The sequence below is a fragment of the Erinaceus europaeus genome, chromosome 16 (assembly GCF_950295315.1).
Source record: "Erinaceus europaeus chromosome 16, mEriEur2.1, whole genome shotgun sequence".
NCBI lineage: Eukaryota > Metazoa > Chordata > Mammalia > Eulipotyphla > Erinaceidae > Erinaceus > Erinaceus europaeus.
The window spans coordinates 44,738,376-44,755,738 of record NC_080177.1 but is presented as its reverse complement, the minus strand read 5'-3'; the positions used below and the strand labels follow the sequence as shown (position 1 = coordinate 44,755,738).

Below are 17,363 nucleotides of genomic sequence, written 5' to 3'. Positions count from 1 at the left end.
GTGTGCTACAACCTAGCCCCTTTAAACATTTTTATTAATGAGAGAGGAAAGAGAAAAAAGAAAGCCAGAGCATCACATGCTGGTATGTGTATTCTGGGGATTTAACTTGAGCCTTCATGATTAAATATTCAACACTATCCACTGTGTCACCCTCCTGGTCACACAACTAACTTTTAAAGTGTTGTTGAAGGAATTCAGAAAAGAACTTCCAGAGAGGTAGGAGAGAGTTTTAATCCCAAAGCTTTAATAGTGTTGAACAGGCTAGCTAAACAAATGGGGAACTTAGGAGGATCATTTTATTATTTTTTATTATTTTATGATTATAATTTTTATTTATAAAAAGGAAACACTGACAAAAACCATAGGATAAGAGGATTATTTTATTCTATGTTTTAACACCAGCAGCAATGGCCATGTATATGAAATTTCCTATTCCTTGTCTCTCAATGAAGCAACAAGAGTTGAGGGAGTCCTGTGACAGGATGATTTGAACAAAGAGGATCCCATAGAAACAACCAGGTGAAGAAACATTCATGACAATTCATCTCACAGACATCTTTTGCTTTCCTCCCAATACAACAAGGTGATCAGACTCATTTGCAAAAGCTTGTGGAACTAGAAAAGCTAGATATTCCCTCGTACTCAAATAGAACTTTTCACCTCTCATGTAACTTGCCTATGCTAGTGGGATAGATGGGGAAAAAGAGAGTTCAAAAGAATCCAACCACTTCCTATCTCTATTTAAGCTCACCTGACACACCTGTGTCCTGGGCTGTCTGCAATTTCTAGTCTTTGTTCTCAAGATTTATTCTGAGATAAATTTCTTTATCAGGCAGGATCCTATTTTGTATCAATACAGTGAGATCTGACACCTAAAAGATGCTCAGTAAGTGTGAGATAAATGAACAAATCACCTGTCTTTTAGATTCTACAAATCACATCAAATATTCTCTTCCCAGGATTTGCCGTTTGAATGGAGCTATTAATGTCAGGAAAAGCTTTTTCTTAGAGTTTTAATTTACAAATATTTTTGTTATACAATACATAGTGATTTCCAACTTCAGAAATTTTGCTGAGCATTGTAAATCCCTATTCTTGGAGTTTACAACTTTGTTTGCTCAACTGGCATGTGGTCCTTTCCTCTTTCAACCTGAATAAACAGGTAGAAATAGAATCTGAGACCAAATGCAAATGCTTCTCTTTCTTATTGCCTTCTTCCACCCTGCTCCTTCCGCTTACAATCTCTGATCCCCCTGCATCAGTAAAAACAAACAAGGACAACAACAAAAACCAGGGACTCCAGCAAGTGAAACAGTTTTAAAGGAGGAGAAAGAGAAGATGAAGTTAGTGAAAAATATGCATTCTGTACTGCCTCCTTGGAGAGTCTCCCAAAGCTAGGCAATACCAGACCAACATCATAATCTACTCTGGGATTAGAATCTGACATCTGTTGAAGCCAGACCTTTACCTGCTTATCATGCAGGGTGTGACCCTGTGGAAACTTACCTGCAGCTTACTCATCAGTCCAGCTTAGATTCCTTGGGTTCTTCTTGACTTCATTCCTCTTCTATCTTGATATGAATCAGAAAATTGGCATCCTCAGAGCCATATGTACTGAAAAACTTCCATCTTGCCTTACCACCTATAGAAAAGGACCTAGTCCTTAACTGTCATTCCTGAAAGGTATGGTTGCTTTCCTGTACTTGCTGTGGGTGGGTCCCTGCAGGACTCTGTCTACCTGCTAGAGACCCCTCTGTTCAGGTGCTAGGAGAGAGAGCACATTTTTCTTCTGGAAACATTGTACCTCACCTTCAAGATGAAGTTTCATTCTAGTCTCAAGCTGCATTCTAGTCTCAAACAAAACCTCATTCCCTTTCTTCTTTCTAGCTTCCACACTTTGCCTAGTGATGTCCCTGGAGCTTCTCTGGTTGAAAGCCATTCCTGAAACTAGGAAACAATGCATTATGTAAACTAATATCCAGTGCTAAACCTTTTCAAGTGTGAGTGCCTGATTGCTGCAAGGGTAAGACTCTGTGACCTGTTACCTGTTACAAACGCCCTCAAACTCAAAACACCAAAGTGAGGAGCACCAAGATGTTAATTTTGCATGTGTTCACAACCTCTTAAATAAGCCATTACTAAATTGAAGGGATGCCAAAGAAATTCTTTCTATAGTAATGATGACAGGTGTGTGTGTGTGTGTGTGTGTGTGTGTGTGTGTGTGTGTGTGTGAAGAGAGGGACTGGATATAGGTAAACTTAGAGAGAGAGAGAGAGAAAGAGAGAGAGGAGACAAAGCAAGAAAGAATGGGTTGGAGGAACATACTAAAGCTCTGGCTTTCATGTCTGAGGTCCCAGAGGTCCCATGTTCAATTCCAGGCACCACCTAATGCCAATATTGAGCAGTGCTCTGGTCTTCTCCACCTGCTCCTCTCTTGTTCTTTCTTATGGTAAGTGAGTAAAATAAATAAGTACACACATAAATGTAAATAGAAAGAAAAGAGGCCAAAGTAGAGCAAAGCTTATAATAATTTTATTATTAGTGATTTAAAAGTTATTTAAAAATTATAACATGTCAGGAGTATAGTTTACCTATCTATGCATGCAAGTCACCTACCCACTACCAAAGTTCTGTACCTTCTCTCAATCCTCCACACAACTACCATTGTTCTTACAGTCTAAGTGACAGTTTGGTTACTTAAGTTCTTTTGCCAGTTTCTTTGCTCTAGTTATCTCTATTCTACATATGAGTGAACTTATTCGGTAGTTATTATTCACCTCTTTACTTTTACAAGCTTATATTTTTCATGGAGATCTTCTAAAGTTCTGACCATCAAATTTCTCTTTTATTACTGTCATGGTTAAGAAATAGTCATCACAGGCTGGCATAATAGCTCACTTGTGAACTGTGCTGCGTGGCCACCCAAGTTCAAGGCCAGCCGCTATTGTATTGAAGGAAGCTTTGGTCCTGCGCTCTCTTTCACTCTCAGCTTGTATCTGAAAGACAAAACAAAATAACAAAAAAAGAAATAACAAAATAACAAAAAAAAAAAAGACACGTCACTGCAAGGGTGTGTCCCCGATGAGCAGATAGAAGTATAAACTAGGCAATTTGGAGCAACATAGAACATAATATTGAACATAGTTGGCTGCAAGCTCAGGAGGCACCTGCCTGCGTTTGGGGCTAAGTCCTCCAGTGGTGAGGTCAGGTCACTGGGAGCCCAGTAGGTGGCGGGGCAGGTGGCGGTCCGCTGGGGAAGAGGCGGGTCGTGGGCTTTGGGGCGGACTTAGCTGCCTCTGGACTTCAGGGTGCAGCTCCCGCAGCCGCAGCGGTGGCGGTAGGGACGCGGGCAGGAATGGAGGGGGACACCGAGAACTGCGTGGCTTCCTGGTGGGACATGGTGGTGAGGAACCTGCGGTGAGTGCTCCAAGCCGCGACTCCTGCTGAGGACGGGTGCTGTCTGTGATGGGTGGGCTCCCAGGTGGGACTGAAGACCCAGCACAGCCCCCTTCCAACCCGTCCCTGAACAGTTCCCCTCCCCACCCAGCCACTCCTCAGCTCTTTAGTTCTCTAGTTGACTTTATTCTAGATCTCAGCTTTTTCAGGAACTCACCCACCTTTCTGGTTTCTGAAATAGAAGTCCTAGAAAGATGATTCAGCTTCTCATAACCAATCTCTTACCTGCCTTGACCATTTTATTTTCGTGCAGAACCTATTTGAGAAATGAGTAAAGGTAACAATGAAAACTTTTATTATCTTGGATGCTGTTGTCTTAGGTTAGATTTAGCAAGTACACTGGAACAATAACCTAACTTTGCCTGTGTCAGGTTCTTTCACTGCTTACATCATTATCTAGTTGGAGGGTTTTTCATGTTCTTTGTCTTTCTTTTTTTTTTTTTTGCCTCCAGGGTTATCACTGGGGCTCAGAGGCTATTTTCCCCCCTTTGTTGCCCTTGTGTTGTTATTATTATTGTTGTTATTGTTGTCATTATTGTAGGATAGAACAGATAGCTATCCAGAGAGGAGGGGAAAACTGAGAGGGGAGAGAAAGATAGACACCTGCAGACCTGCTTCACCACTTATGAAGTGACTCCTCTGTAGGTGGGGAGCCTGGGGCTCGAACCAGGATCCTTACACCAGTCCTTGCACTTTGCACCAAGTGCGCTTAAACTGCTGTGCTACTGCCCAAACCCCGCATTCTTTTTCTTTTTTAAAAATGTATTTACAAATGAGTGAGGGAGGGAAGGAGGGAGGGAGAGGGGCAAGGAGAGAGAGAGAGAAAGAGAATACCACAGCATCACTTTGGCACATGCTATACCAAGTGTCAAGTTGGACTTCGTGCTTGAGATTCCAACTCTTTATCCACTTTTGCTACCCCCACAGGGCCACAGTTTTTATATTTTCTTCTTTCTATCAATTCTTTTTTTAAATTTATTTTTTATTTAAGAAAGGATAAATTAACAAAACCATAGGGTAGGAGGGGTACAACTCCACACAATTCCCACCACCCAATCTCCATATCCCATTCCCTCCCCTGATAGCTTTCATTCTCTATCCCTCTGGGAGCATGGACCCAGGGTCATTGTGCTTTGCAGAGGGTGGAAGGTCTGGCTTCTGTAATTGCTTCCCCGCTGAACATGGGCATTGACTGGTCAGTCCATACTCCCAGTCTGCCTCTCTCTTTCCCTAGTAGGGTGGGTCTCTGGGGAAGCAGAGTTCCAGGACACATTGGTGGGGTCTTCAGTCCAGGGAAGCCTGGCCGGCATCCTGATGGCATCTGGAACCTGGTGGCTGAAAAGAGAGTTAACATACAAAGCCAAACAAATTGTTGAGCAATCATGGACCCAAAGGTTGGAATAGTGGAGAGGAAGTGTTAGGTGGGTACTCGCTGCAAACTCTAGTGCACTTTTGCTTTCAGGTATATATTTTGCACTAGTTTATGGATACCCTTCTATCAATTCTTAACTCAACTCAAACAGAATCTTAAAGTGGCTGACAACCAGCAATGACAACCAGTCTTGTTGGCCTGGAAGCTAGGTATTGCTGACAATACCTGGAAGCCAGGTATTGATTGCAGTCACTGTGCCCAGTATATCAGGGTAACTTGTATTCTTGGTGTAGAAATTATATATATATATAAAATTTCTAATTATATATATTATATATATAATTATACATAATTTCCCCTTACCTTTATTCTTTCTATTCCTTGGTTTTGTTTTAATTATGCCTCATCACATAATATCCAAGAATCACATTTAGGCACAGAATACTGAAGCCAAACTCAAGTCTTCTCTCTTCTGAATCTTTGTACTTCAGGACAGGTGGGTGAAAAGCAGCTGTACTTAGGCTCAGGAACTCCACTGAAGACCACACCCCCTCCTGACTGACAACACCTTGGAACTTCATACTTCAGAGACTTATTCCCATGGAGTTATTCTGGAAAAGCTGGCATTTACCACTTTTCCTTTCTGTGCTCTTTGTAGAGTTTATGGCTGGTTATTTAACACTTATTTGGCAGCAAAGAGCATTTATTAGACAGAGAATAGAGACTGCTGTTCATTCTCTTTGGGGCAACCCATTTTGCTGATGATGGAGAGGAAGTTGGGAACTCTTTCTTGTCTTACTAAAAAATTAATTGCCAGAGTTGTTATCTGAAAGAATAAAATTGGTCTGCAGGGAGTCTTTATTTTATCAGGTGTAACTTCCGCATCGGAGAGATGGGCAGAGAGTGTAGATCTACACTTACAACTGTTTCTTGGAATTCCAATGATGGAAAATGTGTCCAGGAAAGAAGATGGGGAAGTCAAAGGATAATTTCCCTCTTTATTACACCCTAGTCCAGCCAAGTCTCTCTGCCCTCCTCTCCTCCCCCTTCCCTGCCTTTCTTTCCCCTCTCCTTATCCCCTCCTCTTCCTCTCCTCTCCTTATCCCCTCCTCTTCCTCTCCTCTCCTTATCCCCTCCTCTTCCTCTCCTCTCCTCTCCTCTCCTCTCCTCTCCTCTCCTCTCCTCTCCTCTCCTCCCCTCCCCTCCCCTCCCCTCCCCTCCCCTCCCCTCCCCTCCCCTCCCCTCTCCTCTCCTCTCCTCTCCTCTCCTCTCCTCTCCTCTCCTCTCCTCTCCTCTCCTCTCCTCTTCTCTCCTCTTCTCTTTACCAGAATATTGCTCAAGTCTGGTTTATGGTGTGTGGGGATTGAATCTTGGATTTTTGAGTCTCAGGCATGAGTTTATTTGCATAACCATTATGCTGTCTCCCCTGCCCCACCCTAAGTCAACATTTCTAGATAGTGTTTAGAAAAAAGGGGGCTGATAGAATTGTTCATTTTCTCCAAAGTATTGATTATCTGTCTGCCTATCTGATATAAGTCTAGGTCCTGAGCACTCAGCAGTAAATAAAACAGAAAGAAAAAAAACTTGCTTTTATGTAGTTCACATCACTTAATTTTCTACTATAATTTAGAAAAAATGCCCTCTCTCAAAGCTACCAGTAAGCATTGTTTTTTTATCCCTTATTAAAGAAAGCGATATCGTTTTCCAGACAGAATGGAATGTTATAGAAGCATTATATGCTTTGTGGTTCTGGTCATTGAAAAGATGGGGCAAATAGTGGGGAAAGTCAGAGAACTATAAAGGGCCAACCTGATGTCTTGGTTATAATCAGTAAGAGGAGAGGGAAGAGAGGAAAGGTCAGTGTGGGAAGATCTTTCTAGAGAGGCTCTGACTCAGAAGAGATATTTGAGTAGGTGTGAAGGAAGATTTGTTTGGGAGGCAAGAAGGGAAGAGGACACAAATATGCCTAGTTGCCTGGTACATGCTGGCTGAATTAATGGGCACATAAGTTGAATGTATAGCATGCCTCTGTTATTGTTGTTATTATTAAGTTGTTTGAATTTTCTTTCTTTCTTTCTTTTAAAACCCCATTGGAGGATTATTGGATGATTACAATATAGTTGTTGATACATGGGCATGATTTCTCATCTTCACATGATAGCTGTCTATAAAAAACCCTCATGCCCAACTTAGGTCTTTTTTTCACCATCATGCACCAGCACCTGAAAGCAGGTCCTCCCTCCCTCCCTGCCCCTCCTTCCCTAGAGTCCTTTCCTTTGGTGCAATACATCATATCCAGACTGAATCTTACTTTGTGTTTTCCCTTTCTGTCCTTGTCTCTAAAGTTCCACTTATGAGTGTATCTTAATATTTGGAACAGTTATTTTGTCAAATGGGGCTAGAGTTGCATATCTCAGAGCTGATTTGAACTTGCCAAAGCTGGCACCTCTGAGCATAATTTGTCTTGTAAGTGAGTACCAGCTTTGGGAAGTAAGAATCACCCACTTAGGTTCTGTGGCCCCTGTGCAGTTATAGTCACAGCTGATCAAAGGGCAGGTGAGAGAACAGTGAAACACCAAGGTGGCTGTTTGATGTGGTTGGCTATTTGCAGGGGCCTGGGGGAGAAGAGGCAGGGATTTGATTGAAACTGTATCCTCTACTCAAATAAGGTCTATTAGCCATTGGTGACTTTTGATCCACTACTGATCTGGGGGAAGCTAAATTGACAGCCCCTAGTTAAAAGAAGGTGATGTGCATTATTAATATGCTGAGGGCTCTGGTCACTGTTGTCTGCCAGTGGTGCTTCTCACAGAAGTGCCTGGGGCTGTCTGAGAGAAAGATCCTATATGAATTATTCTTTAGAAACAGAAACATATTCTCCTCTGCTGCCTCTGCTTTCTAAGCACCCTGCTACCTTCAAAAGATAACAGTGTGAGGCTAAAAGGCAGGGTAGAGTTCAGAGAGTTGAGAGAAAGCCAGCAGGAGTCCAGCAAGTACAAGGCAACACACAGATTCTGATTGTGTTCTGTTCTGCCCTTTTGGACTTGATCTGTGGTTCAAAGTGGCTTCTCTGGGTTTTGATTTCTTACTGTTAAAATCAAAATCAAAATCACAATGTCTTCTCTTTCCTACCACCTTCATGGATGATATTTTTAAGATATTATGAAGTACTCATTTTCATGTCCTTGCTCATCTTCTAGAAAGGCAGTTGTCCATGTTTGATGCCATTAAAAAGCTGTCAGTTTCCCTTCGCCCATGTCTTGTCTCCCACTCTTGCAGAACTGCAGCAAATCTGCTGGGGAGCCGTTATCTTTTCCCTTCATGCCTTCTCCAAACATATATAAAAGTGTGCTGAATTTTAAACTAACACTTGAGAAAGAATTAACTTTTTCATGAGTGGTTCTTTGATGCCTGTAGTATCAGAGGGTTACTGAGGATACAGGAGCAGGAAGGGGGAGGGAAGTAAAAGAAGTGACCTTGATAGGGGTGAAGAGTTTAACACAACTTTCCTTTAAAGCTGAATTTTGCCATAGGCCAACCTTGTTCCTGGGGGCTCATTTTCATTTGCATAGATGACAAATGGAAGAACTCACTGGAACCCTGATAACTGGGGAGGGTACCAGAAAGCTAACCAGATCACTGTCATTCATTGTGTGACCCTGGCCAAGTTACTTTACATTGTGGTCTCTTCATTGCAAAGTACAGGTAATAACAGTTAACTGTTCAGATACCTCTGGTCAAGCACAGAAGTCAGGCAGGGAAAATAATGTGACTACACTGGACAGTTTTCACACTAAACACTTACAATAGAGGAAGGGATTTATCATGTGGACAAAAATTGGAAGCAGCAGGTGGTGACACTGATCTCTTGTGTACCTCATTTCTTAAAGGTAGGAGACACTACTCTTTTAAAAAAAAATTTTTATTTATAAAAAGGAAACAGTGACTAAACCATAGGATAAGAGAGGACAACTCCACACAATTCCCACCACCAGAAGTCTGTATTCCATCCCTTCCTCTTAAAGCTTTCTTATTCTTTAACCCTCTGGGAGTATGGACCCAAGGTCATTGTGGGATGCAGAAGGTGGAATGTCTGGCTTCCGTAATTGTTTCCCCACTGAACATGGGTGTTGACAGGTTGATTCATACTCCCTGCCTGAGGAGACACTACTCTTGACCACCATACGCAGTGTGACCAGAGACACTGCCATTCCTCATGGATATATCATAACGTTTCCTCTGATGTTCTCCTGGTTTGGGAAATTTGCATCATAAGGAATAGTAGAATAAATGTGTCTGTGACCTGCCTTACCCCATGCCTAGGTCCAGCCTGGATCTAGTTAATCTCCATGCTTTCTCTCTTTTGCTACTCATGATCCCTCTCCTGTAGGAATGCCATATCAACAGTGTTTTTGTTTTTTTTTCTCACTGGGATGCTTATTAAGATTCAACCGTAATAGTGGGAATCTGATGATTATTTGCTCACTGAAAGAGTAATGAAAATAATAGCCTACATATATATCATTGCATTATGATATGATGAAAAATAGTAACAACTCTTGAACAGTCTGAATTTTGCTCTGGGATTCAGCCCAATGACTTTGGGGTCCTGCCTTGACCTTTTCAAATGAAGCTGCAGGAAGGGAGCAAGTCTGGTGCATCCATGCTCCTTTTCCTCCATCCTGTGATGTCTCACTTTCAGCCTTAGTGACTTTAGTTTCCTAAGTGACTCATTCTCATCTGCATTAAGTATACATTGTTCTGGGGCCAGGTGGTGGCATATATAGTTGAGCTCATATGTTATAGTTTCAAGGACCTCAAGCCAAGCCCTTAGTTCCCACCCACAGAGGGGAAGCTTAACAAGTGGTGAAGCAGTTCTACAGGTATATCTCCCTCTCTATTTCTTTTTAATTTAGAATGTGCTCTTTTATTTTTTAATATTTATTTTATTTATTCCCTTTTGTTACCATTGTTGTTTTATTGTTGTAGTTATTGTTGTTGTTATTTATGTCATTATTGTTGGATAAGACAGAGAGAAATGGAGAGAGGAGAGGAAGACAGGAGGAAGGAGAGAAAGACAGAGACCTGCAGACCTGCTTCACCACTTGTGAAGCAACTCCCCTGCAGGCAGGGAGCTGGGGGTTCAAACCTTACACCAGTCCTTGCACTTTGCACCACTTATACTTAGCCTGCTGCACTACCACCCAACTCCTTCTCTCTATCTTTTTAAATATATATTTTCTTTTTCTTTGTAATCTTTTAATTTATTGTTGAATAGAGACAGAAATTGAGAAGGGAGGGGGAGAGAAGGAAAGACATAGAGAAACCTGCAGCCCTGCTTCACCACTCGTGAAGCTTTACCCCTGCAGGTGGGCATCAGGGGCTTAAATCTGGGTCTTTGTGCACTGTAATGTGTGCACTTAACCAGGTGTACCACCACTTGACCCCTCTCCTTCTCCCTCTTTGTCTTCTTCTCCCCTGATTTCTCTCTGTTTCTACTCAGCAAATAATAATTAAAAAAGTAGTTCACAGTCCTTTAAAAAAGTATACATGGCATTTCCCTAAGGATGTTAGTTGCTTTATAACTGTATTCCAACAGCTCATTTATGATTAAGAATTTTAATCATTCTTAGTGCAAGGCAAATAAAATGTTATGCTTTTGCCATTATTTTGCTATGGTGTTTCATTTTTGTTTGTATAGATGTGTATTGAAATACAGTCATTTGATGCAAAAAAAGTATATGTATTGAAATACAGTTGTTTTATGCGAAAAAGTATACATTGATCCCAAGTTACCTTTCATTCCTGGTGTTAATTTCTGGACTTTTATTGGAACCTTAAAACAATGACAACAGCAATAACCAGGGCAATATGAGTACCAATTTTGCTTGTGTCAAAATTTCTTGCAGATCTATTCCACACTCCTGTCCAACACTTGGAAGAAAAATTGCCGCTCTGTATGACAGCTTTACTAGTAAATCATTAAAAGAACACATTTTTCCTCCTCTGATGAACATGCTTATCTATTTTAATTGGTGTAAGTATAGCCCTTTCATAAATTAACCTCTGTATTTCTTTCCCAGTAAGTAATTAATTGTCCTTAAGGTTGTGACTGAATGAAAAAGACGTAGCAATTTTAATATTGTGGCTAGAATTAAATGGTCTGAAGCCCATTTAATATTGGATTTTGGGTCTATAATGAGTCCTTGAAAACTGATGAGGACAGGTAGAAAAATAGTGGAATTTCAGCTCAGGAGTTAAACAGTTATTCATAGGTGTACCTGATGTATTATTGTATTCTGTTTTCTTCTTCCTAATATCCCAAGGGGTGGGGGAGTGAGAATGAGCTGTTAAGATGTATTTCCCCATAGATCTTCTGACAGTGCACAGGAAACACTCTCACTGCTTGTCATCAGGTATATGTTTTTTTCATGATTAGGTTTTACTTAGCGGAAAAAGCAAGACTTGACTCAAGTAACAGAATATTCATTACCTTTTACTAGACCTTCTTACCTGTTTAGGAGAGTGGTCTCTGCTTTTAGTTTGAGACAAAGTTAAGGACTGAACAAACACTGTTATGAGCCACACTGGTATAGTTTTTTGGGAGTGGGTAGGATGAGGATGAGAATTGGGGTAGGGGCACTATACTGTTGGCTAGTCCCAGATTGTAAAAGAAAATAATTTAATAAGAATTTAGCTTAGTAACTTGCAGCTTAGAAACATGTTAACCCTGGGATTACTTTTGTTGATTGTGAATTTGAAAACATGGAATTTAGGAGTTGATAATGATTTCTATTTAACAGTCAAAATACCATTTGTGGATTTTAAAAAACCAGAGCTAAAGATTCCTCATACAGTGAACTTCTATATCAGATGTGAACCAAAGGTGATTTTAGGAATCTGGTGAGTGCAATAACTGGGCACTGGGGTTCCTTGTGGCAGGGCTTTCCTGTTACAAGGGCAAGGGTGAGTAGAACCCTCTTTCTTGGCTGTGGAGAGGTTGATGTGCTTAGAAGTACCTGAAAGCTATACCCAGTTTCCTTATTTTATTTTATTTTATTTTATTTTATTTTATTTTATGCAATCAGGGTTGTCACTGGGATTTGGTGCCAGCAGTGTGAATCCACCAGTCCTGGTGGCCATTTTATTGATGTTTATTATTTTTTATAGAGACAGAGAGAAAGAGTCAGGGAAGGGGAAAATAAAAAGGGAGCAGGGAGAGACACCTGCAGCACTGCTTCATCATTCTTGAAGCTTCTGCCCTGTAAGTGTGAGATTGGGAACTTGAACCCTGGTCCTTGCATGTGGCAATGCCTGTGTGCTCTATTGAGTGTACAACCACCTAACACTCCCATTCCCTGCTCACCTTTCCTTATATTAGTAGTAGGCATACTTGAATTTGCTTTTCAGGAGCTTTGCTTTAGAGTGTGAAGGACCTGCCCTGTGCTTTGGGTTTCCTCAGCCCCCTGACCCCTTTTCCTACACCACCCTTCCCACTCTACTCCAGACCTCTTAATCTTCTTGCATAGCAAACCAAAGTGTCTGCAGTATTTTTCAGTTTACTCCTTTCTCTCTTTTTGCCTAGCTATCTACTCATATTTGGATCTCAGTTTGGTGATTTTCAGGGATGACTTTCTTTCTCTTTTAAGCTTATGCTCTCACTGACAGTCTGAGCTTGTCCTTTATAGCATCCATCCCTTTAAATAAATATTTGAGCAATTGTTTGGTTGGTGTTTTTCTTCCTTATATGCTACAGTGTTTATAGCTGAGAGACTTTGCTGGTAGGTTTTCATTGCTTAGCATGGTGGTTGGTACAGAGAGGCCACTGGACATATATTTATCAGGTCAAGTCCTGAACATTCTTACTTCAGTTTGATTTTATTCAGTTTGATTCTTCAGTCTAACACTCTACCAACTCAACTATTTTGGCATGGGCTTCAGTGTTGGTATGCTTCTAAATTCTGCTTCTAAGACCCCTTCTGTTTCATTGGTTTAATCCTTCCTGCTTAACACTGTATTCTATTTACATAACCACTGTTAACTAAGCACCACCCTGCCTCCAGCGCATTGGTTTAATCCTCACTGTTTTGCATGCTTTTTCCTTCTCCCCACACCCTATTCTATGAATATCCTCTTCAGACCTGTCACTTCCGCCTCAGGATATATAAGGACAAGATTGTGATTAGAGATAGCTTAGATTGTGCTGCGTTCCACATGAATAAAGACTGAACTGCATACCACTCAGCCATGAGTCCCTGTTCGTCTCTCTCTCCCGCCCGTGAAGCTAGCCTGACACTTCAGTTTGATTCTACTAGTTGTCTTGGTTGTTAATTTTCTAGTACTTCCTGAATTTAAACAGATCACAGAAAGTGCAGAGACCAATGTGCTTCACATAACTTCTCCTTAATCTGTAAGGCACAGTCCAGTGAATAGTGTTGGAAGTTGAAAGTCATTTTATTCTTGCTATTGCCCCATCAGACTTCGGCTTGAGAACTCAACATTCCTTGTGACTAGCCTATTTTTCTAGGAGTGTGTCTGTTTGTACAGACACTGGGATTTGGTGTGGGACTTTCTCACCCTAGATGGAGATGACTGAGGATTTACTATCATGTGACCAATTCTTCAAGTTCCTATGTGACACACCATATGGAAGTGTTTGCATTTTCAAAGTCCATTCATTGATTTAACAAGGTGGAGGAACTGGAGCTCAGACAAGTCACTGGGTTTCCTGAGTACAATAGTCTTGCTTTAAGCTTAAGTTTTTCTAATAAGTTATTTACCTTTAAAAGGGCTGAGTGGTGTCACACCTTATTGAGTGCACATGTTACAATGTACAAAGACCCAGGTTTGAGTCCCCCAGTCCCCACATGCAAGGGGAAAGCTTCAGAAGTAGTGAAGCAGTACTGCAGGTATCTCTTTCTCTCTCCCTCTCTACCACCCTCTTTCCTCTCAATTTCTGGCTGTTTCTATCCAATAAATAAATAAAGATGATAAAAAATAAAAAAAAATCCCTTTAGACTCTCTCCAGGGGTTGAGTGGTGGAGCACTTAATTTAGTGCACACATCACCATGCCTGAGGACCTGGGTTAAAGTCCCTGGAGGGGGAAAGTTTCATGGGTGGTGAAGCAGTGCTGCAATTATCTCTTTCTCTCTATCTCCTCTATCTCACTACTCTCAATTTCTCTCTGTCTCTATAAAACAAAAACATAGCAAAAATCTCTTTCCAGCTTCCCACTTCAGTTAAACCAATGGCAGGTGGCAAATATATATTATGCTTCTATTTGCTTCCATCAAGTAAAATGCACCTAAGAGTTGCAATCTTGGGGGTTGGGTGGTAGGGCAGCAGGTTAAGCGCACATGGCATGAAACGCAATGACTGGCATAAGGATCCCGGTTCCAGCCCTCAGCTCCCCACCTGTAGGGGGGTCGCTTCACAAACAGTGAAGCAGGTCTACAGGCATATATCTTTCTCTCCCTCTCTCTGTCTTCCCTTACTTTCTCCATTTCTCTCTGTCCTATCCAACAACAATAATAATAACCACAATGATAAAAAAAACAACAAGGGCAACGAAAGGAAAAAGAATAGCTTCCAGGAGCAGTGGCTTCGTGATTCATGCACCAAACCCCAGCAATAACCCTGGAGGCAAAAAAAAAAAAAGAATTACAATCTTGGAAGTTAATAATTGATGTATCAGTTAGAAGAAGAACTGAAAAGGAGCATGGTTAAAAGGGGTTATCTTTGTACCTGCAGGAGGTGAGTTTCTTTTTTTCTTAATTTTTTATTTATAAAAAGGAAACATTGACAAAACCATAGGATAAGAGGGGTACAACTCACAATTCCCACCACCAGAACTCTGTATCCCATCCCCTCCCCTGATAGTTTCCTATTCTTTAACCCTCTGGGAGTATGGACCCAAATGGATCATTGTGGGATGCAGAAGGTTGAAGGTTTGTCTTCTGTAATTGCTTCCCTGCTGAACATGGGCGTTGATAGGTCAATCCATACTCCCAGCCTGTCTCTCTCTTTCCCTACTAGGGTGGGGCTCTGGGGACACATTGGTGGGGTTGTCTGTCCAGGGAAGTCTGGTCTGCATCATGCTAGCATCTGGAACCTGGTGGCTGAAAAGAGAGTTAACATACAAAGCCAAACAAACTGTTGACCGATCATGGACCTAAAGGCTGGAATAGTGTAGATGAAGAATTGGGGGGGGGGGGTCCTCCATTTTGTAGATAGCTAGTAGGCATATTTTAGTTAAATTCCAAAGGGCTTGTAGCTAAACCAGTCCCCCCCCCTTTTTCTTTTTGCCGCTGAGCCTGAAATCTGATATGCCAGTTATTTTCTGGGGAGATGATGTCATGGCTAGAAAAAGGACCAGAAAGCTGGATCAGGGAAGAGAGTAGCTCCCTAATATGGGAAAGGGGTATAATTATGTTAAGTGAGCTAAGTCAGAAAGATAAAGATGAGTATAGGATGATCCCACTCATAAACAGAAGTTGAAAAAGAATAATAGAAAGGGAAACTCAAAGCAGGATTTGACTAAATTTGTAGTAGGGCACCAAAGTAAAAACCCTGGGTTGAGGGTGAGGGTGGATGTTCAGCTTCATGGGATGGGGGTGGGGGGTTGGGGGGAGGGGAGGGAAGGGATGATGGGATGGGACACAGTCTTTTGGTGGTGGGAATGTTATTTATGTACACTCCTATCAATTTGTAGTCATATAAATCACTAAGTAATATGAGAGGGGGAAAAACTGAATGTCTCAACCTTTTTAAAGCACAGACTATCTTTTTAATACATAGGATGAGTCTTTGATATGGTGAGTTTCAATTTAAAAGACTGTGGTATTATGTTTTAATTCTTGACATGTGTATGCATTGCTCAAAAAATAATGCACATTTGTATATTTATATATACATAATTTTATTGTATAGTAATAAATATATATCATCTACTATTTTGATAACAATATATCTTATTTGAACTATGAGATAATGCATTCAGTGCACATCATCATATGTACAGCATGTACCCATGTACACATGACACTGATATAAAGATTATTTCCGGTGTTGGCAAGAATAGATAATTCTTGCTGCACATGCCTATTACAACCTTCCTTTTCTCTGCAGGCACACGGTTCCCAGCTGCAGGGGGGAAGATGCTAAGGGGAAGGACCGTTGCTGGTATGAAGCGGCTCTTCACGATGGCAATCCAATAATTGTTTATCTTCATGGCAGTGCACAGCACAGGTTAGTGTCTTCACTTGGAATTGGATTTTTTTTAAACAAAGAATACATTTAAGCCCTGTAAAAGGTAGGGCTTAGGGCTTAGTTTTCATCTTGCTAGCATGCCTGCATGAATTTTTTTTCTGTTTGCTAAAATTTGAGAGTATTTATGAACGGACTTTTCATGAAAGTCTGTCTATATATTCTATCTGTAGACTATGTGGATCCATTTGTTTTTAGACTGATTTATTTCTGAGAGAGAAAGACTGAGAGAGGGAAGCCAGAGCACTACTCAGCTCTAGCCACATGTGGTGGTACCAGGGAGTGAACCTCTGGCAATGGAAGTCCTGCATATCTCCTTGGCCTCAATGATGTCCATTTTCGAGTCACATTTATGGAGAGTGTCTATGAGAGAGAGAGAGAGAGAGAGAATAAAGAATAAAATACACCATGGTCTGGGAGATGGCTCAGTGGATAAAGCACTGAACTCTCAGGCATGAGGTCCTGAGTTCAAGCCCCAGCAGCACATGTACCAGGGTGATGTCTGGTTTTTTTCTCTCCTCCTATCTTTCTCATTAATAAAAAAACAAAATTTTAAAAAATATTAAAAAAAAAACACACAGTTCCAAAGCTTTCTTTAGTTCAGTAGTGTCAGGGCTTGAACCTTGGTTGTGTGTATAGAACAAAGCAGCACACTATCCAAGTGAGCAATCTTTCCAAGCCTCTAATTATTTGTGAGAGATAGTGTCCACATAGTACAAAGTGCAAGGACCCCCACAAGGTTCCAGGTTCAAGTCCACTGTCTTTCCACCTGCAAAGGGGAAACTTTACAAGCAGTGAAGCAGGTCTGCAGGTCTCTCTCTCTTTCTCTCTATCCTATCCAATAAAATGGAAATAATGTCTTCCAGGAGCAGTGGATTTGTAGTGCTAGCACTGAGCACCAGCATTAACCCTGAAGGAAGAGAGAGAGAGAGAGAGAGGAGAGAGAGTCTGAGAGAGGTCAGGTCATAACCCTGGTATGTGTGGTGTAGGGATTAATGTAGGAGCTTGACATATGCAACTCCTGAGCTCTCCCTCTGAGCCTCCCCCCAGCCACAATTTCCTCTTGCACTTATGGGCAGTGTGGACAGTATACAGGCAGACCTTAGTTTAATGAACTTGATTGTTATCACTTCTTATTCTGGAAAGTCACTTTATGAAAATTATTTTCCTTTAGTTTCTGAAAGTATTCTTTGAAATAAATTTTGCTGTTACAAGTGAAAGAAGGCAGATTGTGAGTAATTCTTCAAATGTCCAGATGGAGAAGCACTA

The 17,363-nt window shown here is 41.2% G+C and overlaps 1 protein-coding gene across 2 annotated transcripts in view; it reads left to right on the top strand.

The window, feature by feature from the left end:
- The first annotated feature begins 3,172 nt into the window (after positions 1-3,172).
- Positions 3,173-17,363, top strand: part of ABHD12B (abhydrolase domain containing 12B) — a 34,694-nt gene continuing 20,503 nt past the window's right edge. The window contains exons 1-4 of one of the 2 annotated variants that reach the window (XM_060174980.1): positions 3,173-3,417; positions 10,738-10,865; positions 11,632-11,731; positions 15,957-16,076. In XM_060174980.1, coding sequence (XP_060030963.1) covers positions 3,356-3,417; positions 10,738-10,865; positions 11,632-11,731; positions 15,957-16,076 — 410 coding nt within the window. In that variant the 5' untranslated portion in view covers positions 3,173-3,355. The remainder of the gene's footprint in view (positions 3,418-10,737; positions 10,866-11,631; positions 11,732-15,956; positions 16,077-17,363) is intronic. The other variant, XM_007536042.3, reaches the window with a different exon arrangement.